This window comes from Mycetomoellerius zeteki, unplaced genomic scaffold (assembly GCF_001594055.1).
Source record: "Mycetomoellerius zeteki isolate Tzet28-1 unplaced genomic scaffold, Tzet1.0 scaffold517, whole genome shotgun sequence".
Taxonomy (NCBI): domain Eukaryota; kingdom Metazoa; phylum Arthropoda; class Insecta; order Hymenoptera; family Formicidae; genus Mycetomoellerius; species Mycetomoellerius zeteki.
In genome coordinates, this window is record NW_017257520.1 from 203,899 (window position 1) to 217,501 (window position 13,603).

Consider the following 13,603-nt stretch of genomic DNA (forward strand, 5'->3'; position numbering starts at 1 on the left):
AAAAGTTGTTTTCTAACATTGATAATAGGAAATTTATTGCAGAATTCTATCTGAAAATTTGTTTTTTTTTGTTAAACGAGTTGGGCAATTTAGAGCTGCGAATAGTTTTTTATGTATAATATGTATAACATGCGATATTATATGTATTAGGTGTTGAACTTAATTCCTGCCGCTCGCTACTAGAGAGTGCTGGCTCCAACGCTAGCGAGTTTCGACGATGAAGTCATGTCTTTTGTAGTTTAGACATCGCTGAAAGTGATTCAATCCTCACAGGTTAGATTTCTCGACGCCAAAGAGATTTTCCAATCGATTGAAAATGATCATCCGTAGCCAACAATCGACGCAGTCATTTTGCACGATAACGCTCGACCGCATGTCGCGAAAAGCGTGAAGCAGACACTTCTAGAGCTTGAATGGGAAGTTTTCCTGCATCCAGCGTACTCTCCAGACTTGGCACTGTCGGATTACCATCTCTTTCGATCGATGCAACACGCACTTATGGACACACACTTCTCCAGTTACAACAAAGTCCAAAAATGGGTGGATGAATATCGCCTCGAAAGACACCGCGTTTTACCGTCGTGGGATTGCCCTGTTGCCAGAGAGATGGGAAAAAGTAGTAGAAAATGGAGGAAATTACTTTGATTAAGGTATTCATCTTCCCTTCGAAACAAATCAGTTTGGGAGACGAAAAACGGCAGGAATTATTAATATAAATTCAACACCTAATATAATATGTTAGGTTTAATACATGCTCAAACCTGAATTGGACTATATCAGAGAGAAACCTGGGAGCAGCTATCCCCATGCAGCTTTTTTCATGAAATGTTTGAAAAAGTGCCCTGTATATCAGCACATCAACATCCATTTTTAGTAATATGGAAATTGGAATTAGGTACCACATTTATTTTGCCAAACTGTCGATAAAATTATAGTATTGAATATGGATGTGGCCTAGTTTCCATCAAGGGTTCGAATCGGGTCAGAATGCAAGAACCAACCAACTACAGTCGAGCATTCCCCTGTTACAGTCGAATTATAGGGGAATGCTCGATTGTAGTTGGTTGGTTCTTGCATTCTGACCTATTTCTAACCCTTGGTGGAAACTAGGCCAATGATCCAGATACACAGTGGTGTGCTAATTAAGAGAACATAATATAGTGTGTCTAATGGGTCATTCGGCGAACTCAACATCTAAGTTACCACTCACTGTTATTGGTGTTCAGACTTTTAGATCTAGAATACATTAATAGCGAGCGCTCACTTAACTGTTGAATCCGCTGAATGTGCTCAATCATAATTCTGCTTTCTTTTCCATTGTGATTGGTCGTACTATTCTGTTCAAATTTGTAATTAGTATGATAAAAATATAACAAAAATTCCGAAATTACAAATTTATTTTTTTTATGGAAAAACATTTCTAAAAACATCCTATTTTTTAAACTTTAAAACAAATATCCCCTTAAAAATATCCAGGATTTATGAAATTCAAGACTAGAATGATTAAAATTAATTGAATTGTTAGGATACTAAATCGTTAAGCTGTATGTGAGTCACTATATATGTAAAATGATTTATTATTAATGTCTATCTTTTTCTATACATGTAAATTAAGATCTATCGCTTTCATATACAATCATTCTCGACAAAATTATAACAAAGGTACTATATATTGGATAGATGTACGAAATATTAATGTTTCAAGATACTATGACCCAGTTTGCAATTGCGGTCCGTGATATGAAACTAATGACGTACGAAATAGGGTATAAAGATCCGTTTTACATGGGGGAGGGGGAAAAATTAAATGAATAACATTCTAAATCAACATTTGATAAATTTGAATCGCTTTCTGTTTGCGCTGTGCAGTTCCTACACTTAGCGTTTGGATCACTACAAATTGGTGATTAGAGCCGTGAATCGCGTGCACTTTTGACTTCTTGACTTCAACACGTGACTCTAAGATTTCATTATAAATAGTAGCTTAAACAATGAAGATCAAGCTATCAGTCAACATTAAATTTTGTCTCTTACACGAATTTAATTGACAAAAACTTAATATATATCAAATGAGAACAGTTTGCATCAACCAGAAAAATCACTATTATCAAATAGAGCTTGATCATATAGCTCTCCTTTAACCAGTCGTCCGCCGAAATAACGACCGTTTAGTGAATCTCTTGCACGTTCTGCTTCTGAAAATATAAAAATTAATCCAATAATTACATGATACACAAATTAATATGTACAGGATATAATTACAGTATAATTTAGACTGTTTCACATACTCGGACGAGAGTATGATCAATTTGGGACACTATATATATATATATATATAAGGTAAATGTATCAATAACTAAATGTGCCCATTACAAGTATAATGTTAATTGAAAAATTAACAATATTTATAATTTTTAAGATATCAATAATAGCAAGAAAATAAAACTAAAAAGAGGTTAAATATTTTGTATCAAAATAGTTAAAAAAATATATTTTCTGACTGCAAATTATTGCAAAAAAATTTTATATTTCGCAGGAACAGTCATTTTCACTCTCTTCTTATCATTTTGAGTAAGATATAGTTTACATTTTCAAATTTTTTAATATTGTACTATATAAGAATATCAGTCTAAGGCTTGGTCACTAAATGGAAAGCATTTAATATTGAGTGAATTGGCGTACATTGGCCATGTCGTTTGGAACTGCCTTATCGACATATATACCACTTATTGCATATAATTGTTATAGATAAAAATATAAAAGAAACGTTGCTTCATAATGCAAAGACAATTGTATATATGCCGTAATTTGCTACAGTCAAATAGTGTAACTGTGTAATACGTAAGCGGACCACAAAGTATGTTAATTCCTTTTGTAATACCACTAATATTATCAATACAAATATAGGATTGATCACTAGTCTTTATTAGTTCAGCCATTGAGATATTTATCATCGAGACATAAAGATATACTTTACCATTCATTTCAGCGAATTCGACGAATATCTTTACGATTACTTCCGCGTTTTCGTCGTCCTCGGACTGTCTCTCTTTATAAATAATAACTCGTACAACCACACCGAACTTAGAGCACTCGTCCTGAATTTCCTCCTGTAGGGTCTCGTCCACATCCTCTGGTGCTACCATATTTCTTAAAATAACGACTCGGGATTCGACTTTACGCATAAGCTTTTGCATTACGAGATGACGCGCGCTCTGGCCCTTGATTGACATATTCTCTTGCTGCTGCAACGTCTGCGGTTCCGTTTCTTCTAAGAGTTTCTTCTGTAATTCTTCCTGTTGTTTTTGATGAGCCGCTTGTTCCTGCGCTCGCCTCATAATGTCGGAATTTGCGGTGGTTGTAACTGGTATCTAACAAGCAATCAGATTTTTCAATATTTTCTTTATTTTGATACTTTTTATTCTAATACATTGGATACTTACAACTGGCGTGCCGACAATCGTAGGCGCGACAACAGCGGGAGGTGGTATGACAACCGGTTGGCCAGGAATCGGTTGGATAATAGCGGGCGGTCGCGTTAAGGTTTGCGGTATGGCTATGCCAGGTGGAGGTATCACTGGTGCTACCGTTGCTACCGTTGGTGGTGCCATTATTGTTGCAGACGCTATAGTAGGTCGTACTACACCTACAGGAAGTGCTATAATAGAAATAATGATAAACACATAAAAGTAACTTTTTTTTTGCAATGTTTGGATTCAGTGCAGATGCAAGAATTACGAATTTACGAACTTTGATTCAGGATTGGTGGTGCAGTAGCTCCAAGTTTAGTGAGACCTAACGCGACGGCATTACTGGCAACTGCATCCATTGCTTGAATTTTTGCTGTTGCAGCTGCTGCAGCCACCGCGGCTGCGGTTGGCATCATACTGGTACCACTAGGTGGTCCCATGAGCGCGTTCGGTGGTGTTATAGCTCTGCCTACTCTCAGATACTGGCCACCCAAATCGAACAAGTTCATGGAGGCGATAGCTTCCAAAGCAGCCTGCATTGTCTCATACTCGATGAAGCCATAACCCTTATGTCGATGTGGAGAACTGCCTTGTGCAAGTTTGCAATACGTGATTGGCCCGAATGCCTCGAAAACTGACTTGATGTCATCTTCTGTCAGATCTTGATGTATCGATGCGATATAAATGCGATTATAATGTTTACTTTCCTCGGTGATCTCGTCAATCACCGATTGTGCTTGTGGCATGTTGGATGGACGTCCTACGACCTGAGGTAAATATGAGAAAAAAGATAATTTATAAGATATATTTTCTAACATTGCGTTAATATTATTGTAAAAATTATTTGTTAAATAAATATATCGCCACTTACTTCAAAAGTGACAACTAAAAAAGCATGATTTTCGAGTTATTAACATAATTGAGTTAGTTTACTTTTGATTGACATTACTCTGTCAATCGAAAGTAAATTAATTCAATTTCATAACAAATCATTACAACTCAGTGTTTTTTTTTATAAATTATCAAAATCGTCACAATTCTAAAAGAACAATTTTTTAAATGATATTTCATCACATGTTAAGAATATTTTTTATCGATATTATTTGATTAATCAATAATTTTTTGTAAAGTTAAAAAATAATTTTTCCTCTTTTTTGAGAAATTTAATTTTTTGAATTGTGTCGTTTTTGGAGTAAGGAAGCGACATAACATATAGAACATGTGTAATGGGATGTAACTTAATAAACAAATGAAAAACTCAAAGTAATGTATACGTAGCAAAAGTATACTAATGAAATAAGATTTTCAAGCAAATTGCAGTTAAGATGCAGTTCGCTCGAAAATCATTGGTATTGGATAAAGGACTAAATAAAAATTTGCCGACCTCCGGCGGGATGATAGGATTGCTGGGGGACAGGAAATTCGTTATATAGGTACGTCCTGCTACCTTGATGTTGCGGCCACCGATCATGACACCGTTCATTTGCTCCAAAGCAAGTTGCGCGGCTTCGGGTATCTCGTATTCAACAAAGGCGAAGCCCTTGTGTTTCTGCGTAACGGGATCCCAAGACATATTGATGGACTTGATTGGTCCGAATGGCAAGAAAGCTTGCCTGATTGTATCTTCTTTCAATTCAAAACTGATGCTGCCCACATAAACCCTGTCATACAATTATAGATGTTATTAATATTAATGTTATTTAATGTAACTATACTTAATATAATGTACGTAACTATTTTCTTGCTAACAATATATATAACTTTAGTTAAACTTCTACATCAATCACTTGTATTAGAATTGTCATGTGTGCATTTAAAATTTTTAACCTTTCATCACCAAGAATCTATGGAATTCCAAAAAAATGCTTTATATTTAAAAAAAAAAATCATTTTTATAAAGAAATACTCTTTTATACAATAACTTCACACTTCGTTATTTTAAAAAACGGTCTCCTTTAGAATAAATACTTTTTTTGAGGAAGAGGGGGGGGGACGCGGACTATTGAACCATTTTTTCCCTAAAAGTGTCATATCTGTGGAGTATAGCCATTTTTATCAAAAAATATTAAACACTAAAAAAGTTATGATTTTGTTTTTAGTATAAAAGCGCATTTTTCAAGTTTTATTTTGCGATTTTTTTAATATGTCAAAATTAAAATCTTTAAAAAGCCACTGCATTTTCATGTTCTATAATGTTTAAAAAATGTTCAATAATTTTTTAAAGAATAAAAGCTGTAAATACGGCAATTAATTAAAAGTATTAGGGTCATTTTGCCTTCTATGTGACCAACACAAAATTCTCAGAAGATGTGATCACGAAGAGTTAAAAGCATATTTAATTTAGATTAACATTATTAATACACATATCTAGAATATTAAAATATGTTTATTCAATTGTTAACATAACAATTATGCAATAATGACATTAATAACCAATATCAGTAGAACCAATACGTTCAAAGATTGTCTCTCTCTCTCTCTCTCTCTCTCTCTCTCTCACACACACACACACGCACGCACGCACACTAATAATTTTATAAAATCTATAAAAAATATGTACATATATATTGTATATAGAAATAAAATTCTGCAAGTGATTGATAAAAATGACACTTATTTAATTCATCTAATATAAAAATATATTATTTTTATAGTGTGAAGAAAACAAAATAAAAATCTTCGTTAAATCATAGCTTGATTTAATTAATTTAATATATTACTACTAATACATCATTTTATTAATAAATTATACGAGTGTTATCTATGACTGCGAGACAAAGAGATTATTACTAAACTAACAGAAATATGATGATTAATATATGAACGATATATATGAAGGATAATGACAATGTTTGCTCCAGGATACCTGACGATTATGAGTAATATTAAAAGCTACAAGAAATTTCTGTAATTTGTTAGTATGATTAGAAAACGTATCAATATATTCTTTTATATTTATTATAAAAACACAAAAATACTTATAACTATATATATATATATATATAACTCTTGAGGGTCTTGCACATGAAAATTTCGAAGATTAAAACAAAGAACAAACAAACCTGCACATGAGAGCGAGAGCCTGCTGTCTTTGCACCTGATTCCGTTGACTAGCCATTTGCTGCAACACAAAGGACCAAAGGCCTTCTATTGATATCCCTCCCCCATTTACAACACATTTCATTGACTTCAAGTGTCCCTCAAGCTCTTTTACCATTTCTTTGCTCGACTTTTTCAATTATCAATTTAAATTTTAATTTAGTCTTAATTTAAATTTTATTGGTATTATATTTAATGCTACAAAAACATCTAAATAAATTAAGATATATTTTAAGAAAATATTTTATATGAATATTTTTACTCAAAATAATAATTTAAAATTGTAATGTAGCATAAATTATTATAGTACTTTTCGCAAACAAATTGTAAGTATAAAAATTTATGTAATTTATAAAATTTATAAGACGCAAATTTCACGATTTGTATAGAATGTTTCAGAATAATTACTCTCTTTTTATTTGCTGCATTTCTTAATAAATATAATAGCTTTTATGCTAATCTTATTTTTTGAAGCAGAAAAACAATCGAGCTCAGAAGAGTCGTTGTCCTCTGAAGATTCATGCATTCACAAAAACTTATCCTTCTTCGCATTGTACAGCTCTGCTCCCGCCGACTATACTATCACAAATTATATATCTAACCTTTTCTTATGGTAGCTCGGGAAAATGTTTAGGAGTGTTCATAAGGCGGATTTATCGTTTCTTTCTTGATTTGGTTGACACTAACCTGCACATTAGCAATAAAACTTGCTGCCGCAGGACCAACTTATTCTTCTGCGGGGAGAAAAAAATGCGCCAATCAGATTTAAATTCTAACGTTTCTTTTTTTTTTTTTCTTAATATCTGTATAGTAACTGACTCGGCGGGACGAGCTATATATCAAATATTTCAGAGTTCTATACTAATCTAATATTATTTAATATTATTCTATACATTGCAATAATCGGTAAAGAGCTGAATAGAGGAAACTATTTATACATATATATAAACAAAATATATTTAAATCAAATTTCACATATGTTAAATTACCGAATTGGCTGATCAGCTTATTTTAGCATTACAAAAAGTTATACAGTATTCAAGAAAGGATTCCACACCATTCTTATGAGAAGGTGTCTTTCTGCGGATTTGATAATTTTTGGATATGTTGTAGTTGATGTCATTCTGAACAAATGTCTCAATGGGTACAACTTGATCCCATGAATCGTTTCCGTTCTACAAATATTAGAAGATCCAGATTTAACACGCACATATGTACGTACGCATATTTGATCGAGAATCATATATACCGAGTCAAAAAGCCTATATTTACATGTTAAATCTGCACCTTCCAAGGCTTGTAGCATGGAAGCGGCTTATAGGATCAAGTTGTGCTATTGAAACGTTTATTCAGAATGACGAGAACTATAATATATCCAAAAATTAGTCAAATCCACAGAAAGATACTTTCCCGAACAACGATGTGGAGTTCATTATGAAAGATGGGAAGATTAATTTACGAATGTAATATTTCAGTAGATAAAGTTTAATAATTTTACCATAAATTCTGATCACTTGTTCGTAATAAGCAAATTCGGCAATTATTGTTGTATATATAATATATATATATACACATATATACATATCTATATGTATATATGTACATATATATACATATCCATTATGCATTCTTATAATTAAAGAAATAAAAATGTTTATGACAGTTGAATTAATAATTATACATTAAATAAAATTGTCTACGAAAAGCATAACATCATATAATATTAACATTCACAAATGACATAATGGAGCGAAAATATTAAATGTGTGAGTAAAGTTATTGACAATTTAAAAATTACCTGTTGTTGATGAGCCAAGGTCTGCTTCATGAGGACCATCTTAATGCTTTGCTCCATCGCATACTTCTTCGCCCTGTTCACAGTGTCTTGTTGCTCGGATGAAATTTTCGGTAGACCAGCTCCTAATATTCCAGGCAGTGTCAGATATTTAGCGCCAGGTCCTACAAAATCATAAAATAGAAAAAGGTGTAAGTCAGACTGATTTAATGATACTTCAAGGCGATAAAGAACATTTATTCACATCAGATCTTATCAGCAAACGTCCATTAATTTGCGTCAATGCTCAATATTACTTAAATTGAACTGACTTAAAAAATAATATGTCACTATAAATATTCTACATCATTTTTTTAAGATGAATTGAATCAAATTAATAAAAAGATTCAAATGTAAAGTAAAAAAATGTATAACGTTATACATACCAGCAACAACTTGACCTATTTGATTGAGATCATAAATAGGGCCTGGTAAGAACTCTGAAGCATTTCCTATAAAGAAATCATGCATTAGATAACTAGCATTAAAGTAGATAAATATTAAGAATATGTCAAACGTTTCACTTTTTAATAAAACCAGTTACGCCACCAAGTTATTTCTTAATGATTCAATCATTGATGGATCAGGGATTACTTTCTCATTGGCAAATTTGGGTGGCCATTATTTCATATTTTTAGAATTCAATTAATGAGAAAATTTTTTTGATATATTTAAATTGACATTTAAAATAACTGCTGTCTCAGGAATCAGACGTTTGTTTTAACCAATTTTTTGGGGGAAAACATCTATATATGTACAGATCCGTACACGGAGATGTGTAACAGCCGGATGACCTATTGCCCTAGGCTAGTAAAACTTCTATTAGTCGCATTGATGTATGCGGGCGCATTATTCTTATTCGTATTGTGGAATATCTTTCTTAACACGAGAGTACCGTGACGCCATGCCAGCTGCTATGATAAAATCGTCCTCCAAACTGTAAGTTCACAGAAATTAAAACGATCAAGGAATATTACAACTTTTTTAATAAATATGGTTGTATATGTATGTGTCAATGTGTGCATGTGGAAGTATTTATAACGCATGTATGGAAAATGTATATATGAAAACCATATATTTGTGCAAACATCGAAACGAAGAAATATTTCTCGTTTGATGCATGCTATTGGAAGAAACAAAGCGTAGATTATACGAAGACCACAGGTAAGAAATTTTGTCAGAAATGATACGACTTATAAGAGAAAATGGACCGAACGTTAATCGTATGTATGAAAACTTTGGTAAAATTAGTCATTAGCCGAGGAGTCTTATTAAATTTGAGCTTTAATTACTGTTTGCACAATCAGCCCCAAAAATCAGACTAGTCATAATTAGATTAGGTTTCATAACCAATTTGGTCTGCTAGTCTCTGAAACAGAAATCAGAAACAGAAAAACAGAAGTCAGTTCGACTTTTCATGAATTAAAAGGCTCTTAAAAAGTTTTGTGCGATCATTCGATTTACAGCTAACCGTGTTCTGGGCTGAGCAATGACGGTTGTGCGCAAATTATCCGAGATTGAGGCGACGCACAAATCTGTAAGCACAAAGCAAAGGAGAATACTCTCAGTGCATTTCCTGCGCCATATTCTTAGTCTTTGCCTTCTCCAACCTACCACTTTTCAACCTAACAATTTTCACGTAGCAATGGCGAGAAATCGTTAATGCAAATACGTGAAATTCTTTTTTTTTCCTACGATTTAATATTCAGAACGCGATTACACGCGATTCTCGGTTTAACGTCACACAATACTAAATCGTATTAACGGTCAATTTTTTTTCATTTACATCGCCTACGTGCACACTCGGACATCGTTATAACATGTCTCGAAATAGCGCGTATCCTCGCTTAGCGATGGTAGAATAAAATGCGAAGACAAAAGTGTGACGGGAATGGATACCATGTTCTCATCGGGTCATATTTAAGTGGAATTTAATTACACAATCTCTAAGCCACATCCATGGCTATATCGACGTCCAAGTGTTTGGGACTTATCGACTTCATTATTACCTAATGCAAATATATAAAATATGATACATAGATATATGACAAATTTAATGTACACCTTTCGCCATTGCCACTCCCGATTACGAGCCTCTAAATAATACTTGCAAGTAGAGATATTACTGTTTTCATAGTAATAACTCTACAAGAGTCATATACATAAAAAAATGTATTATGTCCATTTTTTTATCAATATAGATTAACTTTAATCTCGGTTTAACTTTTATCTGTTTTCAGTTATCAAGAATTAGAAAAAAGTAAAGAGAGTAAATTAAACCAAGATTAAAGTTAATCTGCATTGGTAGAAATGTGAATATTAACCGATATTATGCTGACAATAATAATAAAGAGAAATACTTTATATATAATTTATAACGGTGGAATATTAAAGTGGCGTCTTCAAAAGAGGCTCATAATCAGGAATAGAGAAACTCTAAGCCCTAAAATGCTGACCTATCTAAAGTATGCATCGTACTCGGCAATAGATACGGTAGTGGGAGTTTGTTAAACTCTGATTTGTACTGTTCAACGAATGTAGTCTTTCTTTGTTTGGCGCACGTTCGTGATCACCGCTCAGTCGTAGGCCACGGATTCTGTACTGTCTCTCCGCTGTAACATCTCAGAACAGAAGGACAACCATACATTAGTGTGATTTAAGCGCCATACAGTCATCATCTATTTACCCTAGCCTACCGAAAATTTATGCTCAAAACTGCTTCGGAATAGACGCATTCTGCAGTTTTATAGAGTATGGCAGCATTTTTTAAAAAAGAGAAAACTAGCACCTGAGTGTCCTAAGTAGAGCTATTGTATTTCCGCATCATGTTCTCGCTCTTAATACACATATTACACTTGCTGTCGTTTCTCTGTTTGCGTTTCCCACTAACAAAGTTATGTATATAATATCATAGTTATCACAGGCATAACGGTTATCTGGTTGCCTTAGCAATTTACCTTCGACTTTGGTCTTCTTCACCGGTGGTTCTGCACTGTTTTGCGACGTTGGTGCCTGCAAACGAAAATAAATTCAATATAATATAAAGTAAAATCAACGAGTTTATTTATATCAAATTCTATGAAGTTCGTTGCCTAATATTTTCAACAAATAAAATGTTAATTGTGTGTTAGCAGTTTGTCAGTGAATTTTAATAGCATATCATAGCGTTGGCATCACCTGTGTCCATATTAAACTCATGTTTTGTCACACATAATGATAGCAGATAATTAGGTCTGTGCTGGGCACATATTTGAAATACTTTTATTTGAAAAACAGTATTTGTAAGACAATTGTATTTTGTATTTCAGCGAAACACATGAAAATAGTTTATATTTTCTATTTCATGGGAGCATATAAATGTATTTTGTATTTCAGTATTAATACAAAAGATTGAAATTATTTGATATTTCAAACACTAAGATTGACAATCAATCTTATTATTTGAATTATAAAATACCAAAAACTTTCAATCTTTCGATTTTAAATATAAAATATGTAATACTTTCATGTATTCCGCTGAAATATAAAATACAGCATATACTCCTATTGCAAATACTGTTTTAATTTGAAAATAAATTCGAATTAAAACTTCATTCTGCAGAAAGTTGTAAATCTATGTAGAATCTCATTTTGTTAAAGTGTATGTATTAATACAGTGGGTTCTCTACAAGGGAGGGCTCCACTATAAAAAAATTATACACATAGGGACTTTCTATCTTAATGCTACAAATACTTCGTTGACCAATCTCAGAAGAAAGAATTTTATGAATTGACTAATCAAATTACTTATCAATTGTCGACTGTGTCACGTCTTGTTAGATTGATATTATATTTGTCATATGACAAATTTTTTTAGTTTGTTAATTGATTGGAAGTTAAAGAAGCTTTCCATTTAGGGTCACTTTAACAAACGTAATCGATCGATTAGTCCATTGAAATTAACCAATTGCATCTGCCGTTAAATGAAATGACAAATGTGATTGGTCAATTCCAATGGATTAATTGGCTGATTACGTTTGTTAAGTCCGGATCTACAATAGGGTTTTAAGCCTTAAGCCATAAGAAATGGATGAATCACAGTCGATTATTCTCCTTGGATTCGACTTGGAATTGATCAATTTCTTACGGCTTAAGGCTTAAAACACCTATTGTAGATCCGGATTTAGACCTGGTTGCACCAACGTAAAATTAACAATCTCAGTTTAGTCTTTGTTTTTCAAATTTTAAGAATTAGAAAAAGATAAACAGTAAGTTAAACCAACATTAAAGTTAAGATCCGGTTCTATCAATGTAAGAGAAAATAATAGAATTGTAATTTTGTACAATGTCTATTATTTTCTAATTTTCAAAATTAGAAAAAGTATAAACTGAATTTAAATTATATACAATTAATCTTACATTGATGGAATCGGACCTTATGCCTGTTTCTATTAATATAAATTAATTTTAATATTGATATAACTTACTTCTTATCTTTTTTAGTTCTAAAAATTAGAAATGGATAAAGAGTAAATTAAATCGAAAAAACAATTAAGCTACATTGATAGAAATGTAAATTAGTGACACGAACATTATTCTATCTCCATCTCTGTCCTGCAGTCAATTAACAGGCTTGAAAAATATGTCGTACGACACATGTAACATCAGTCCAAGATATCAAACCTGTCGATGATTGGTAAACCGTGTAAAGTTACGTAGACATCTGCGATCGCCATTGAATCGCCAAAGGGTTAGTTACATCCGTCATTGGCGGACGAAGGGCGGCGATCGCCACGAAGAAGGGAAAGCTTACCATGGCCATCGTTCCATTCATCATTCCACGAGAGCCGTTCCTGGGCGGACGTGGGTGGCCTAGGATTAGGATCTGTCGAAAATTCCTGGACGAAACCACGAAACACGCGACGAGTTGTTCACACCGCAGCACGATGCACTTCTTCTTCGCGGAAGTACCGCGCGCCGGAAGCCGCGCCACGCTAACTTCCCCGTTCACCCCATTGAGCTTTCATCGGAAACACCGTGAGATCGAGTAAAAAAATTTGTATTTATTATATTTCTCCGAATGTTTATTTAGCGCAATTTAGCACACGTTGCCCGCACAAAATAACATGAATCAATAGGAAAGAGAAAGTCTCGCGGAAGCGAGTGATTTGATTCGAGCGGTGCGCAATCATATGCTGGATTCATACTGCATCCGATTTTC

At 33.2% G+C, this 13,603-nt stretch overlaps 1 protein-coding gene across 2 annotated transcripts; it reads right to left on the reverse strand.

The window, feature by feature from the left end:
- Positions 1 to 1,590: 1,590 nt before the first annotated feature.
- hfp (Poly(U)-binding-splicing factor hfp) lies at positions 1,591 to 13,356 on the reverse strand. Of its 2 annotated transcripts, none has more exons than XM_018455864.1 (10): positions 13,196 to 13,356; positions 11,361 to 11,415; positions 8,790 to 8,855; positions 8,368 to 8,528; positions 6,533 to 6,591; positions 4,918 to 5,131; positions 3,751 to 4,237; positions 3,444 to 3,658; positions 2,978 to 3,371; positions 1,591 to 2,195 (listed from the first exon to the last, which is right to left on the reverse strand). In XM_018455864.1, the coding sequence occupies exons 1-10, from the start codon at positions 13,217 to 13,219 to the stop codon at positions 2,086 to 2,088; spliced, it is 1,785 nt and encodes a 594-aa protein (XP_018311366.1). In that variant the 5' UTR covers positions 13,220 to 13,356; the 3' UTR covers positions 1,591 to 2,085. The 2 variants fall into 2 exon arrangements, with proteins under 2 accessions (XP_018311366.1, XP_018311367.1); XM_018455865.1 differs by lacking the exon at positions 6,533 to 6,591 and adding an exon at positions 7,257 to 7,303.
- Positions 13,357 to 13,603: the final 247 nt, after the last annotated feature.

Excerpts from the sequence above, each read along its gene's own strand:
- hfp (XM_018455864.1), bottom strand. The coding sequence starts at position 13,219 with ATGATGAATGGAACGATGGCCATG. Across the intron at positions 11,416-13,195 it reads TGAATGGAACGATGGCCATG|GCACCAACGTCGCAAAACAG; the intron begins GTAAGCTTTCCC and ends TTTCGTTTGCAG. Across the intron at positions 8,856-11,360 it reads GAAGAAGACCAAAGTCGAAG|GAAATGCTTCAGAGTTCTTA; the intron begins GTAAATTGCTAA and ends ATTTCTTTATAG.